The sequence below is a fragment of the Phocoena sinus genome, chromosome 6 (genome assembly GCF_008692025.1).
Source record: "Phocoena sinus isolate mPhoSin1 chromosome 6, mPhoSin1.pri, whole genome shotgun sequence".
NCBI classification, from domain to species: Eukaryota; Metazoa; Chordata; class Mammalia; order Artiodactyla; family Phocoenidae; genus Phocoena; species Phocoena sinus.
The window spans coordinates 44,284,115-44,301,140 of NC_045768.1; the positions used below are offsets into that span (position 1 = coordinate 44,284,115).

At 38.9% G+C, this 17,026-nt stretch overlaps 1 protein-coding gene across 1 annotated transcript in view; it reads right to left on the bottom strand.

Annotated features, from left to right (window-relative positions):
• The window catches only part of PCSK5 (proprotein convertase subtilisin/kexin type 5), a 448,447-nt gene that overhangs the window by 181,324 nt on the left and 250,097 nt on the right, over positions 1–17,026 (bottom strand). The window contains 1 exon segment of the mRNA XM_032634783.1: positions 1,022–1,139. Within this exon segment, the coding sequence (XP_032490674.1) occupies positions 1,022–1,139 (118 nt within the window).

Sequence of the window (17,026 nt, forward strand, 5' to 3'; positions counted from 1 at the left end):
ATTTCTTATTCCTGTTTCTATCCCTAATTATCTAGCCCAGTGCTTGATAGCCAGTAAGTGCTTGATAGTAAGAAAAATTGTTGCTCAATTGGTAAATGAATTTGTGAATGAATAAACAATTATTCCATTTGATCCCATTTCCTCCTTTGTCAAAAGGGAATAACACCCAAGTTGTTATAAAGTTTTAAGAAGAAAACACATTGTTTCTAACACTTGGCTTGACCTGTAGTAAGAGCTCAATAAATACCGGTTAACTTTTTACTTCTTTTTTTTTTTTCTCTTATTCTTTGCCACAAATGGATAGAATGGGAAAAAAAAAACTTAGTCCACTATTTCTGCTTCCTAACAAGTTCCTCAAGAATGATAATGGCTCTAGTTTTATTACAAACCAAAGTTCTTACGTATTTTTCCGAGCTAACTCTCTAAAAAGAAAGCTGAAAGCAAATTACTAATAAAATCACTAAAATAAGTCCTATTCTTCGGATTCAGCGCCTAGGAGAGACTTCACTATCACTTGATGAATCCAATCAGCACAGCCTCCAAGTTTGTGAGGCTGAAACAGGGGACGAGGCCCTGGAATCTGAGTAAACTGCAATGTCTTTTACTGTGCATCCTGCATCAATCTTCAGAGAACTATATGGTATGCAGTTAAGTTTCCAGAACATAAGGTTTAGTTTGGGGAGTATACCAACTTATGGGGAATATTTCTACCATAAAATATGGGGAATACTTCTACCATCGATTAGAAATATTGACAGAGTAGAAACTTGAAGAATGCCCATCTGTAAGGGTCCCCCCCACCTTGTAAGATACGTTTTTCTTTTAAGGATCCTTGGGTTATACTAATGTGTATTTAATGGCTTAGGGTCTTAGACATTCTATTAGAATTTTATAATTACATTAGAAAAATACTACACAAGTTTCTAGTTTCCATGTGCAACACAGGGCTGTCTCAAGATATCTGCACTGGCCTAATCTCTTTTAGGGCACTGTCATGCTGTCTGCTTGCAGCAAACATTACTTGATTTGTCGGTCTGTGCTCTCCACACACACGTGCTGCTGGGGAACAGTGGTCCACTTTTCCGCCTCCATCACCATGGCTTCCGCATCCATCAGTCCAAATCCGTAGAGGTGGCTCACTACAGAAGGCAAGAAGTTGGTCAGCTTTACCGTAGTTAGCAGCAACCTAGGCCATATATGTTGAGTTATACTTTCACACAGTAGAAAACCCAGACACAACCCTACGGGAGCCAAGCTTGCTTTCTAGCAATGATTAAAAAAACAAATAAAACAAGTAAACAATCGTAAGAAAATAAGATGAATGCATATTATTCATTGAATATGTTCTGTAACTAGTAACATGATTACCATTTATGAATGGTTACTACATGGCAGGCACTAGTCCATATTTTTACATTTAATCCTCCCAACAGTCTTAAGATGTTAGTGCTATTATTATTATCATTCATGGATGAGAAAACTGAGGAAAGAGAGAAACTAGGCTAAGACTGACCAGCAATTCAGTGGTTGAGCCAAATTCTAACCCACATAGATTTACTCCCAGGCCTCACTGTTAACCACTTGTATTCAAGGGATAACATCACCAATTTTGTAAGACAAAATAATTAGTAGGTTTAAAGAGAAGTGTATACAACTTCAAAAATACAAATTTTCTGACCTATCTAGTATTTTGGTTGAAAATCCTGGAAGACATAAATTATTATCTTTCCTCTGGCATATGAAAAATTTATTAAACTTCATGCATGAAATATTTGGAGGCCTCTAGACTTTTATGCCAGCTTCTTAACCTCGAATGTTATAAACTTTTAGCTCTCAATGAGAAATACCTATTGATCTAAAGCTAAATTTGACATAACTGTCTCAGAAGTTTCAATTACATATAGGAGTATTTTAATGATGATACAGTGAGATCTACACTTGCAGCTCTTTCTAAAGATACTTTAAAATTCCAGTTGAATGCTTAAAATCTCCACCTTGCATTAAACTCTCTCATATCTTTATATATAACAGAGTCCTACTTCGACCAGATTTATTGCCTAAAACATTTCCTTATGACATGAATTACTTTATGCAAAAATGCCTAGAGATGCCCATGCTTATGGATTATTTAAATACTTCAGCTTGAAATTCAAGATATTCTATGATACAGTTCCGTTCTACTTTCAAAACAACCTCCTCACCAAACCTTTTGCGTTAGCAAGGTCAGTCACTCCTCTGCAGTCCCAGTCATACCTTGCTCTTTCTGCCTCACTGCCTTTGCCCATGCTGAGCCCTCGGCCTGCAGTTCCCTCACTCATCCTCTCTGCAGAGTCAAACTCTACTCTTCTAAGTTCCTGAAGGCCTAGCTAGTCTATCTTCTCCTTCTTGAAATAGTCTCTGACCAATAAAAGTCAATAGACATTTACTGAATTTCAACCATCTGTGATGAGTGAATTTTCTCCTTTCTAGACCTATAACTTTAATTAACTTGTCAATCCATCTGCCCTTCTGCCCATCTAGCCAGCCATCCATTCATCCATCTATTTATCCATGCATCCATCCACCTATCCAACATTTCTTGAGTGCCTTCTATATGTGCCAGGCACTGGATTAGGCACTGCACTTTTTACCTGTGTCATCTATTGAATTGCTAATTAACTCTCTGTCAGCATGTCTTTTTACCCCAAATCTATTAGAAACTGCTTGACGGTAGGAACTAGGACTTATATGTCTTTATCTGTTTCATGGAAGTGAGCAGAACTTTACACACATGGGAGGAAATTACAGCATATAAAAAGGAAAATTGTGCTCGGATTCGGAAATACTGCTCCATTTCTGCTATTGGCTGATCATATAACTTTTGGCAAACAAGATAAAATATCTAACCCACAATTTCCTTGTTTGGGGATATTATTATCTATCCCATCACCATTACTAAACTATTATTATATATCCTACATGAGAAAATCTGTGTAAAGAACTATACAAATGGAAGGGCTCATTATTATATCAGATGCTCAGCCAGACAGGACATACTGAATAAAACAGAATAAAAGTACTTTGCTATGGCAAGGATATATTTAGGATTTTTATACATGTACTTTTGTAACTTTTATTATAAGTGATTTTTTTCTTGATTAAAAAGTAATGTATGTTCATTGTAAAAACTTGTAAATACATCCAGAAAAGAATAAAATAGAACTCATCACAAATCGGTAAATGCTACTAAAAATTCTATTTAGTTTTATTTATATAGCATTATGTGAGGTAAGCTTGCCGCCTTAATTAAAAAAGATACAGAGTAACCCACGTCACAGAGGAGAAATGTCAAATTTGGGCTTAAGGAAACGAAATTGTGGCGATCTTTTGTTAAAGTTCATATAAATCCTATGTTGTCACTTATCACTTAACCATAGTCTATATCATTTCATCATGAATACTCTAAGGTATTTTCTTTCCCTGGAGGAATTGAAATTATTGCCGAAGACACAATACTAGGCTGACTCTGCATGGTACACAAATATCCCCAGACTAGCGTCAAGCGGTTTTAAACCCGTACAATTTATCATTTAGTCTCAGTCTAGGGAAATGAGATAAGAGATTTGATTGATATGAGGGGAGTAGCGAAGAGGGTAAGTGGGGGCCTGGGGAGGGTAAGGGCTTTGAATAGTCTACAGAGTGGGTGCCTGGGCCCCAGCTCAGCTGTGCACGCTGCTGTTCCCTACCTCCCCACCCCCCGCCCCCAATAACTGTCAACCTTTAGGACATAAATTAACACACAGAGTCATCAAATACAACAAACACTTCATGACTGTTAAACAACCACTCGAGTTAAGTAGAAAAGCACCTTGAGTCTTTACGAAGGCCGTAAATTTGTTTCGGTTTCCGATTCAGTTCCTACCCTCCAGAGACAAGGTCTGTTCACGCAACACTCAAAGGAGGTGCTCAGAACAGAGGCTGAGTAGCTGCAGTAAAACTACAGACTGGCAGGTCAACAGAAAAAAAAGTGTATATTAATAAAATATTAATAAATGAGGGAATCAGAAGAGATCATTGAAGTCCATTGAATCAGTAACGGAGATTTTCAGTATTTTAAATTATTTTAAGATACTTGAAATTGTGTATCTGCCCACAATCATGATACACAGTCTAAGAAAAAAATGAAATAAATTTATTTCTTCTTTTTTTGGGTGGGTGGGGGCGGTGCTGACAATATATTAACTCTGTGTATTCTGACTGGCAGTTATTTGTTTGGTTTTTGGCAAATACTAATGAGAAGATAATTATACAATGAAGGTGTTGGGCAGATAAACTCCTTCAAAACATGGTGTCAACAGGGAAATAAGCCATTAAATGGTATGGGAGTACTAGTCATTTTTCTGAGATATAACTGACATGTAATAATTTTTTATATAATATAAAGTTTCACATTCTAAAATTGGCTGTAAATTCAGAAACACTGTTTTGTTTGAGTCAACCATTTGAGTCAAGCCTTGCCCATCACACTGTTACCACTGTTACCATGCCCCATGGGGTATGACTTCTTACAGTGGCTGCAGAACAGCTGGCTTAGAGATGAGGTTCCATAGGTATTTGTGAAGTGAATGAAAGTAACTGATTAGAGAAATTTTCTTTAATTCACCAAGTGGCATAAAGTGTTTTTTAGGAGAATTGTAAGGGGGAATTAGGAGCTCTGTTCTTTTTGTGACTGACTACTAAAAAGTCATCATTAATACTCAAAATGTATTCAAGTATAGAGCCAATATTCCTCTTTTTAAAATTTATGATTACCTGTATAGCAAATACACCATGCCAACAACTGGTTGTGATATGGCCATTCCATAACTAAAATAGCTTTATCTGTGCACGTTTCTCATGCCAAGATCAGAGCAAATCCTGAGCCTGAAAGTAACTTCGTGATGATCAAGTGGGACCTCTCTGTGCAAGCACTGTGCCCAATACAAAAGTCTTTGAATTCAATATTTAGAAAGACATGGAGGGAACAAAGCATGTATATAGATTAACTCAAGATCTCGAAGCACAGTTAAGAAATGTATTTCAGAAAGTACATTTATCTCTTGGTAGAATGATGCTGAACAAGCTTAATAAAGGGAATCTGAAAAACTTGCTTAGCATTATATTTGTTCCATTAGGCTGCATGACTGTTTCTGCAGATAAGTTCCGAAAAGTGGAACTGCCTGGCGCCAGAAGTTTAACTAGTTTTTATGCCAAGTAATCCAAAAGCTTCCCTGCTTGGACGAGTCAGATGGCCGAGAGAAGGCAGGAAAACAGATAATGTTCTCCGGCAGGTAGATTTCCATCTTCTGATGAGACCAGAAGTGCCAAGAGGAGCTAATCATTAAATACACAAGTAAACAATTGCAAAGTTCAAAAGCACATACACTTAATTTAGACCACAGTGCTAGCTATGAGACCTAAAAAAGTCAGTTCTAAAGAAAAGTTAGAAAGCTCAGTAGGAAAAGAAAAATTATAAGTTTCGGGCACAGGAAGCTATAACCAGGGAAACTTGGTGTACTTCTATCTCTCTTAGCGGACATCTTTGCTGATGACAGCTATTTTAAATCGTTTTTAGAAAAATACCATACTGAATACGTATTTCATAACTCTAAAATGGCTATTAGTAAAGCACTCGCTATATACTAAAGTAATGGATTGGAAAAACTTGTGTGATTTTTTATTTTAAGTTTCTGAGGTTCCTGAAGTAAGGCTTTCTGCTCCCAGCTGTCAGATGTACAGACAATGCTATGTAGCATCCAGTGTAAAGTAGGGCAAACAACAACAAAAACCATCCAAGTTGCCTATGAGAGATTAAACATGTTGCCTGTGACTGAAAAAAATACAACTAAGTGACAGCTATCCATTCCTGAGCATTTAATATAAAAGTACAGACAATTTCTTACATTGGGGAAATCGTTTCTTATGACTAACACAACTAAATGCCTAGGTTTACCCAGAGGGGTCCTGGTTTTAGCACTGCAATCCTGTGTCCCCGGGAAAGCCTTCATTCAGGGACAAACCAGGAGAGTGGCTACCCAACGTGGAACCAAGGGAGGAAGGTGATGCTCTTATGGGGTGGCACAGAGCTCTCACATCTTTTAATGTCAATAATCCAGTAACTAGGAGACGTATGGGCATCCTGAACTGGTATTTGTTGAGATGCATGTGATCATAAAAATATAAAACATGGTTGATAAATTAGGTTTAATTATTCAATTCTTAGAAAGGGTCAATTTCAATACACTTCACCAATATCAGCTAAGAATTTATACCATTAATTATGATATCACTCATGGGGTTTGGAGCACCTACTATGTATTCAACACAATGAGGCTCCAAAGGAAACAGAAACTGCTGTGTGTTCTCAGGCCAGCAGGAGATGAGACAAGAATAACTCTATGATTTCACTAAGAAACAATTAAAAGCGATAACTGTGTAGTCACTGTGTAAGTGTAAAAAGACTTCAAAAGAGTAAGAAATCAGTAAAAAAGACAACGGATGTAAAGCAACTACTAGAGCCTGCTCTACACAAAGTACTCAATAAAGGTTAGCTGAAATTTGGAGTCAGGTAAGATGACCCAAGAAGGGAAGGTGATATTTGGACTGGGCTTTGGTGTCTACATCAGATTCAGTGAGGTGGAGATGCAGGGAGGACAACCAGGTGCCAGGATGGAACCTCCCAGTTAAATAATCATCAGGTCTGTGTGTGGTTCTTTGGCGCAGTGAGGAAACCAGCAGCCCTGGCGTGTGGGGTGAGTGGTCAGCAGGGGATGGGCATTAGCAGTCTACTTGGTAGGAAATAAGGGGAAGAGAGTGGACTGCGGGAGAACTGGATGCCAACCGTGACAGTGGGGAGTCTTCTGCCATCAGTCAGGCTGTTGCTATTCTATTGATACCTAAGGGTAAACCACCAGACTGAGAGGTCGTTATGCCAAATGCAAATTCCTGTCTTGAGGGGGGGCTGCCTGATCTGCAGGGTGGGGTTGAAACTCCGACTGAGATCAGAGAGCTCCTGCAGCTGTCAGAGTCCTCGCACCTTTGGGTTCTTTGATCCTCAATGTGCTGAACCACCTGTTCTGAAATAACTGCTCCCACCAGGGACCGTGTGCCTCCTGCACCTACTAATCAAGCCAGACCAAACGTGCAGAATAAGCAGAGGGTGTGCAACGCACCCCATTGCACATGCATAATGTAAGTGCTTCAGTACTGCTTCTTTTAAAGTGGAAATAAACAGCTAAATACGAAAACATAAAAAATGTAAGATTTATAAACATGAAGAAACGGAAAGTAATACTCTTCCGTCTCCTATGTCAGCACTTCTACACTTAAACATCTCGATAGATCAAAGCCAGGATGCTTGCAGAATTAGCCTTTTCTTCTCTTTCCTTACTCAGACATCTATCTCTTCATTACATACCCTTTAAATTTCAGTGTGAAAGGCACATAAGCTTCTTAGAGAATCAGAACTCTAGTTGCAGTGCCTTCTTCTGCCTCTTCCTACAAAATGCAGACTCCCTGGGGGCAGGAAAACCCTGCCGCCAGCACCTGCCTTATTGCCTTACTTTGCATGGTTTGTTTCCAGTTTTCCTCTGCTTTTCCTAAACTCACAGGCTCTACTAACAACTCCAGCCGGATCCAAAGATGCCAGCCATCACCAGCACTACCGAGGACTTGCATGTGGAAAGTTTCCAGACACTGATACTTGGCTGTCTGCGGGGTCTGCACTTGAAAGCGCCCCTCAGGATGTGTTTGGTTAGCAGCTACAGGTAGTCAGACAGGCTCATCATTACAGAAACGAAGTAAAAAGAGTTTAGGAAACCACTGCTGAGGTCTTCTCCTCCATGTACTTCATTATACTTCATTATACATGATTTATATGTACACAATTTATTATATATGCATATATAAAGTACATATTTATTCTAATCTTTTAAAATTTACAGAGTTAAGGAGATATGCCTGCCTTCCCTTAAGGGCATTTAAGAAAAGATAAACATGTCACATTCTTTTCTCCTTTTCTCTGGCCTTTCTTTTGTTTGCTTCCAACCTGTTGGTCATAATAGGCAAGTAATTTGCTTAAGGTAATTGACTAGTATTTCTCCAATGGAGGTAGGAGAACTATTTTACCACCTTGGGGAAACTTAGCCATGTATTCCTGGGCATACAAGCATAGATACTGTGCTTGCTTTTAGGAAACTAAGATTGTTTGGACAGAGATGAGAACAAAATAAAAAATGTACTACAACAGCCTTTGGGTAAAAGCTAATTGAAGATTAGACTGACCATATAGCTCCCCAGCCTAGATCTTCTTGGTACATAACTTGGATAAACAATTACCAGACTGGGATCTTAATGAGCCAGCAGTCAAAAATTCTTATTTGTGAATTATTCATATTACTTTAGATAACTCTTCATTTAATTTTCGTTTACTTTTGCTTTTTTCCTTAAATTCTCATCAAAGAATGGCATAGAAAATCTGCTTGATATTTATTTCAAGTGAGTGTATTTTCATACTCTGTAGTTAACAGAGGTTGCAAAGATATGGTTATTTCATCTAACTACACCAAACATCCATGGCTCACCTGATATGAAGCCATTACCCACTGCTGATATGATGGTTGGCAAACTACAGAGTGACACATAGAAGAAATTATTCCTTGCAGCTGGGAATGTCATCTTCTGATTGGGAAGAAAGCTAACACTTATCTTTCTAAGTTTCAAGCATTATATAAGGCTTCTCATGAACACTCCTTTTCATTTACATAAAACTCAAATAAGCGACAATAATAAGGAAATTTCTGTAAAATCTCAGAAAAATAGGCCACTAATGAAGGCTGCATATTCTCTTAGAAGAAGAAATACTTGAGATGGTTCTTATATCCTAGACTAAGATTTGGATTCATGGAGGTATAATTCATGGGGAAAGGAATGAGATACATGGAATGGTGGCTTCCTCAAGAAACCTGTGTGGGCCTGGAATCCCATGGATGGATTTAATCTGGAGGTAATGGAGGAGCCAACATTCAAGGAAATGACATCATTTAGTTAATATTTTAGAAAGACTGATCTGGCATTGGTGTATGGGATACGAAATGGCAGACGGACTGAGGCGGGGACCTAGTTCCTTCAATGGTGCAGGCATGGAAGACCATAGAGAAGGTTATGGAAGGGGTGAAATGAAATAAGAGATCAGATAAGAAAAGGAGCAATGAAATTTCACCTCTCGCAGTACGTAGGATACATACTGAGTCAGAGTAAACGGGGTGATCTAGGGAAGGATATGCCCTGATGACAGAGGTAACTTTGGGGGAGAAGTTGTTTTGTAAAAGACAATTGACAGTTCCGTTTGTCAGTTTTGAGTTTTAAATGACACAGGTGAGCCTTGGGCAGAGATTCTAGGTGGGTAACGGATGAAGTCAATGCTGAAGATGGTAGAACTGAAAATCCTTAGTCAGGAGGTGGTACTTGTCATTTAAAGGAAGGTGGGGATGTGAAGGTGGAATTAAGAGAATGTAAGAGGGAGGGAAGGAGGAAGGGAGGGAGGAGATGGGGAGAGAGGAGGGGAGAAGGGGAGAGAGCCAGAGCGCTCTAAACAACAGACCTTAAGGAATGGCCCAGGTGAAAGGAAGGGAGAGAAAGGACTCAGGAGAGTGTCAGTGAAGAACGGGGCGGGCTTCCTTGGTGGCGCAGTGGTTGGGAGTCCGCCTGCCGATGTAGGGGACACGGGTTCGTGCCCCCGTCCGGGAGGATCACACATGCCGCGGAGCGGCTGGGCCCGTGAGCCGTGGCCGCTGGGCCTGCGCGTCCGGAGCACAGGCTCCGCTAAGGGAGAGGCCACAACAGTGAAAGGCCCGTGTACTACCAAAAAAAAAAAAAAATAATAATAATAATAATGGGTCTATATCTTTGCATCACAAAAGGCAAGGAAAGACAGATCTGGACTGGGTAGATCAAAAGCATGAAATCCTAGAGAAAAACAAGGAGGCTTCTGGTTTGGCAAGCAGAAAATGGTTGAAAATCTCAAAGAGTAATTGCACTTCAAAGGTGGAAGTGGAAACTAGATTGAAGAAAATTACAGAGGGATTAAACAGTAGGGAAACGGAAGCAGCTAAATAAGACTACTTGTTGGGAATGTTTAGTTGTGTAAGGAAGGACAGAACTAAGGCAGGAGGATAATGGAAAAGTTTTTTCCCCCCCTCCAAAAGGGGGGTTACAAAGTTCGAAAACACAAGGTATGGTCCAATTGACAGAAAGGCAAATGCATGAAGCTGGGAGCAAATGGCTAAGAGACTGACAAGAGATGAGATTTTTTAAGAGCACCTTTCACACATGGGATTCCTTATCCAAACTACAGAAAAAAAAAATCATTTGAGAGACAAGTTTTTCATTTCTTCTAAGGATGGCATTTCAATTAGCAACATCCAAATTTCACTGGAAGAGAAGTTAATTCATTGTATACAGTGGATACCCTGGGTCGGCGGCTCCCAAACCTGCGTGTGCATCACCCAAAGGACCTGTTAGGGCACACACTGTGTAGCCCCACTGATTAGCAGTTTTGAGGTAAGGCCCAGAATTGGCATTTCTAACAAGTTCCCAGGTGATGCCAATATTGTTGGTCCAGGGACACCACTTTGAGAACCACAAGCCCAGTTGATAAAGCCTGGTTAATTAGCCTAGTATCTCCAACATAGGGCCTGAGTTTCTGTAGGCATGATTCACAAATACCTGTCCCTCATGCCAGAAGTGCAAGAAGTAAGTTGCTTATACAGAAGATCATGCCAATATCTTTTCATGAGGGCTACCAAAGACATGTTTGCTTCTCTTAAAAAAATATTTCAGGGCTTCCCTGGTGGCGCAGTGGTTGAGAGTCCGCCTGCCGATGCAGGGGACACGGGTTCGTGCCCCGGCCCGGGAAGATCCCACATGCCGCGGAGCGGCTGGGCCCGTGAGCCATGGCCGCTGAGCCTGCGCGTCCGGAGCCTGTGCTCCGCAACGGGAGAGGCCGCAACGGTGAGATGCCCGCGTACCGCAAAAAAAAAAAAATACAAAAAAAAAAAAATATTTCAAGAAGATAAAGTTCTCCCAATTAATCTATAAATGCACATCCCTCATTTTTCAAGCACAGGTTGTTGGTCTAGGTATTTCCTTCTTTGGATACACGTAACTTAAAGAGTTAAATTCTATGCATTGTTAGGATAGAATCAGTGTTTGATTGAGATACAAAATCATGCTCAATTACAATGCTGAAAAAAGTAAATGCACTGAGATATGTATTTCCTAATCTTACCGCATCCACAATTGAAGTGCATTTATCAAGCATGCTTCCCAAAATAAGATGCCTAGAAGAAATTTTGTATGGGAGGTAAAAATATTTTACATATGCATTTTTTTACATATTAGCTAATGAAATCTGTAGAACAATGCTAGCAAGATAGTATTATTCACATTTTACAGCTGAAAAAACTATCTCATGAATATTAAAAAAAACCCCAACAACTCTAAAGTCACTGGGACTTGAGCCCAAGTGTTCAAAATCTTGCTGTATTATATATGCACTCAGTGATTACCACTGTCTGTAAGACACACAGTACTTCTTTCAACTACGGTACTCAAATCAATCATAAACCCTTGGAATAACAAGGTAGCAAAGGTGCAGGGGGAACATTTTGGGAATTTATCTACATATCACAAATGAACACTGGAACATTTTTATCCTCTCTTCCTTTTGCAAATCAGCTGCATTAAAAACTGCTCTCTTCTTCAAAACTCATTAAAATATCACGTGCAGAGAAAGAGATATGTGGAGTTTGGAAGGAAAGTTAACGTCTGGCCCATAACCCTTTCCCCTATTCTTGCTGAGAAATGACCTTCTTCAGTCATTTCTATCAGGGCTTTTCCCTGAGTGAGAAGATATTGGTAATATGGTAAGGATACTTCATTTTATATTCATGCTGAGGCCATTGTTTTATTACAGCTAACCAGTCATGCACAGATGGAGGAACGGCATTGAGTGGCAAAGAGCAGCTTCCCATTTGTTAACATCCAGCAGTGATCACAATACCCTCCTTTTGGGCTCTTTCAAAGATGACTCTGGAAACTTCAGGGAGTACCGTGTCTTCTGGTAGAACAGCATAAAATGAAGCCTGTTGAAACTATTACTGGGATGTGTGATAGAAATTTAATTGCTTTGAAATGCCTAAGGCTAGCAAGATGTCAACATGTGTAAAGAGCTTGAATTGAGATTCTAAGAAAAAAAAAAGTCTGGATCTCTTTGTGTCACAGAAGATGTATCCAGATGGATTCTGCAAAGTGATCGCCTGGTGTGTATAACTACCTTCGTAGACACGGTGGCCTTAGGAAGTTACGCATAGAACTAGGGTGGGATTAATTTTCAGGATTTCTTTTTGAATCTTTGGGTCTGGTTTTTATTGTAGACACTGGTATGAATATAAAGATCTCTCTGGATAGATAAAAAGGATGGGCTAAGCCATCTTTACGAAAATTTAAAAAGATGTAATAAGGCTCCTTTATCTCTTGTTCATTTGGGTTATCTTATTGATCCTGAACCAGTTTTCACAGCTGGAACAGGGCCCATTTGGCATGGTCACAGCTTAGAGCCCCCTGTCCCTGATGGAGGACAGGGAATTACTGCTGCAGTCTGTGCTCAGAATGCTGATGCCACAGTCCAAACTGATAGGCATGTACTGATTTCAATGACAGAGTTCCCCCTATGCACCTCAATCACATTTCCCCCTTTCACATTTAAAGCTCTGTTCCTCGGTAGAAAAGGTGGTCTGTTGGGAGCACCTTCACAAGCCAGCTTGATGATAATCATGGAAACATCACATAAAGTCCTTTTCACCACTGCCTTATGCCTGTGTTCATGTATCCTGCATATATCAATGTTTATAAGGACTCATCACCCCGAATAAGAATCTTCTCTTACTGGTTCCACATGAAATAATTATACATTTGAACTAATGAAGCTTCAATCATTTTTGGTCACAAAATAAGGCAGAATGTAGAAAGAATATGAAGAGAGAAACAGATTTGTGCTTTACACACTCACTCAAAATTCTAAGATTTTGTGTCAAACTGTGTCTAGAGAGTTGGTGATAAAGATGGTGATGAAAAAGATATTGGAAAACTCTATTTGAGTGCAGTAACTTTGCTAATGAAGGTTCTGTGAATGTCAAGGTTGAAGCAATAGATGAAGGTTAAAATGACCAAAACCATCTCTGGAGAGATGCCTTTCAAAAGATACCCGTGCCTTTGACAATTGTGGGAGAAATTACAACAGAATTCTACGCAACAGGGCTGCCTATGTGAGAATTATGTGTATTAGAGACAGCTGCCTCTTTCTTTAGGTGGACATCATCCCACTCTGCGGCACTTGGCTTGGTGAATAAATCACAGGCCAGATTTCAGTCTCCACTCAATCCTCTTGTTTGATTCCCTTGTGCAGTTAATAACCTGTGCGATGAACTGTGGCAGCCCTAGCATACGACCATAGACATTTCTCACATTTTCAGGTATCTCCTCTGATTCTTTAGTCATATATGGCCGGAATTTAGTGCGAGTTTTAGGATTCTAAGATGCACAATATTGAACTCTGGAACAAAGCTGGACATGTATCTTTTACCTTGGCTGTAAAGGCACTTCTGAAGGCAAAACAAATAAAGAAAAGCAAAAAAATTCCAGACAAAACCATCCCACACAGTATATTAAGAAAGCATAGACACTACAGCCTCTGGCAGGTTCAAAAAAGTCACAAAGCTTCCCAGGACTATAGATGATTCTAAGTTTGCTTCACAGCCAAGAAAAAGAATATTAACATAAAACTTAAGAAAGGGAAAAAGGCATTTGTAAACTGTAAATGCCTCTGTCACTCTTCTTGCAAGAGTCTCACAGAGACTCAAGAAGCTAACCAGAATTACGTCACTCGCTTTCTTTAAGTCTCTGAAAATTGACATGGCAAATACGAAGACCACAACTGTACGTGAAAATAATTCAAATATTGGAAGTTAAGTGGCTTTCTGAAGGTCATGGTGAACAATTATAGTAACAAAAAGACTTGGGTCAAAGGAAATTTGTGAAGTCTTCTCAAAGCACAGTTTCTGGCCTGACACTTTTCAAGAAGCGATCTCATCACCACACCCTTTGTCCTGGATTTATTAAAGACCCATTTCAAAAAGCATTTCTTTGTCTTCTTTTTTTAAAAAAAGAATTTAGCAAAGATGATTATATACACCAGCGCTATAACTCTCCTCATTTAGAAGGCGACCAAGAGATGATAAAAAATTTCAGTGAATGTCACAGCCCTTGAGGTCAGGAATATACAATTGCATGCTAAGATGATAGAAAATGATCACTGCAAGAGCATTTTCATCCATTTTAGCAAGTCAGTTTCTTCTGTGCGTGTCATTTTCTAGCTCATATCTTAGGACCCATGGATTTATACCATCAGCTTAAAAAAGAAAACTCTAACATCAAAGCAACTGGAATCGACTTGCTTGATAGTCATTACTATTATCCAACTCACTTTCTCAAATCAATGCAGTAGCCCCAACATGTTTTTCAGATCAAATAAGAACTCTTAACTCTAGGAATCAGGTAGCGTTACTCTCAGGTTCTTCTGAATTACTTCCCTCATCACATCATACCCGTCCTTTTTGCACACTGGGCCCTCTGTCTTCTACCTTACCCTGACCATTCCTTTCACCACAGCGGTCTCATCCAGTTTTAATCCCCAATCCTCCAAGAGATGCAAAGAAAAAATAATACATCTGTTTAAACTAACTACTCTAAAAACTATTTCAGACAAGTTTTGGTTCCCAGGAGTAGCTCTAAGGTTCTCAACCACCTTCCACCCTCTCATTATATTTATCTATGCTTCTCATCTATGTTATGTACATGACATTAACAAATCATTCATGATCAGCAGATTATGCTTTTTTCAAAACATTCCAGCCCATCTAGTGTTTCTTGAAATCCAAGTAGTCTTCTAGAAAAGCAGAGAAATAACAAATAAGGAAGTTAACCCTTTATCCAGAATCATCAACTAAAATCACTGGCAAATGGAAATAAGAACCCAAATTAGATAAAGTAAACTACAGAGAGGGGGACAGAAGTGTTACAAGAAATACATGAATATAAAGGAGTGTCATATTTGCAAGGGAGAGTGGAGCTCATTTCTTTCCTAAGCTACACACAGCATTTTAATGGCCACAAATCTATGCATATATATATATATCTATGTGCTTCATTTTTACCATACAAAAATTCTAACAGAATGTTAACTGTTTATTAATTCAACATTAAATGTTGTATGAGAATGATGCATAACATGTAGACGATCGTGTTCCCTGAGTGTCTGCTATGCAGGAAGAACTGTGCTCAATTCTGTATATGATACTGTTTTCCTCATTCTTCCCTTTGCCACACACTCCAGCTAGGATGGATGGCCTCCTAGCTTTTCCTTGATTGAGTCTCTGTATCTGCTGTATGCCTGGCCTGAAATGCGCTATATCTGGCTAGCCATTTGGACCATTCCCTTACTCCTCAAAGCCTCTGTTTAAATTAGGTCTTTCGGACTGCGTAATGCCTAAACAGTTATAATTTGTCCACACAGAAACTTATCCATGAATATTCATACCAGCGTTACTCATAACAACCAAACTGGAAACAATGAAATAGTCCACGGGAAGGGGAACCTTCGTACACTGTTGGTGGGAATGTAAATTGGTGCAGCCACTGTGGAAAACAGTATGGAGGTTCCTCAAAAAACTAAAAATAGAACTATCATATGAGTAATTCCACACTTGAGTACATATCCAAAAAAACCAAACCACTAATTCAAAAAGATATATGCACCCCAATGTTCATAGCAGCAGTATTACAACTGTCAAGATATGGAAGTAACCTAAGTGTCCATCAACAGATGAATGGATTAAGAATATGTGGTACATATATACAGTAGAATACTACTCAGCCATAAAAAAGAATAAAATTTTGTCATTTGCAACAACATGGACGGACCAGGAGGGTATTACGCTAAGTGAAATAAGTCAGAGAAAAGACAAATACTGTATGATATAACTTACATATGGAACCTAAATATTAAAACAAACTAGTGGATATAACAAAAAAGAACAGTTTCACAGATATAGAGAACAAAGTAGAAGTTACCAGTGGGGGGAGAGAAAGAGGGAGAGGTAGGATAGGGGTAGGGGATTAAGAGGTACAAACTACTATGTATGAAATAAATAAGCTACAAGGATATATTGTACAACACAGGGAATGTAGCCAATATTTTATAATAATTATAAATGGAGTATAGCTTTTAAAAATTGTGAATCACTATGCTGTACACCTGTAACTTATATAATATTGTACATCAACTATACGTCAATAAAAAATAAAATTAATAATTATTCATGAAAAAGTGAATGATGATACAAACTGTGGTACATTCCTATATATATAGTGGAATACTACTTAGTAATAAAATGGAATAAACTCCTCATATACTTAATGACATGGATGAACCTCAAAAATATATGGAGGGAAAAAAGCCAGTTTCAAATAATTCTATTTACATGAAAGTCTACAAAAGACAATCTAATCTATAGTGACAGAAAATCAACTGGTTGCAAAGGGCGGGGCTGTGGGGTAGGATAAGGGATGAGAAAGAGCACAAAAGAACTTTGTGGGGTGATGGAAATGTTCTATACCTTGATTGCAGTGATGTTTACACAGACGTATACATTTGTACACTTAAAATGGTGCTTTTTATTATATATAAACTCAGTCCAGTGAAGTTAAGAATGTATGTGGATTCCCACATGCACTATTTGTTTACAAAGCTGGGATTCAATCCCAGGTTATTTGACTTTGGGGTCCATGCTCCAAACCCGCTAGGCAGAGTGAGATTTTTGTTTTATATAAACAAAACCTCAAACAAGAGGTTTTGTTTATTTAAAACAAAAAACAAAAAGGCTTCTGTAAG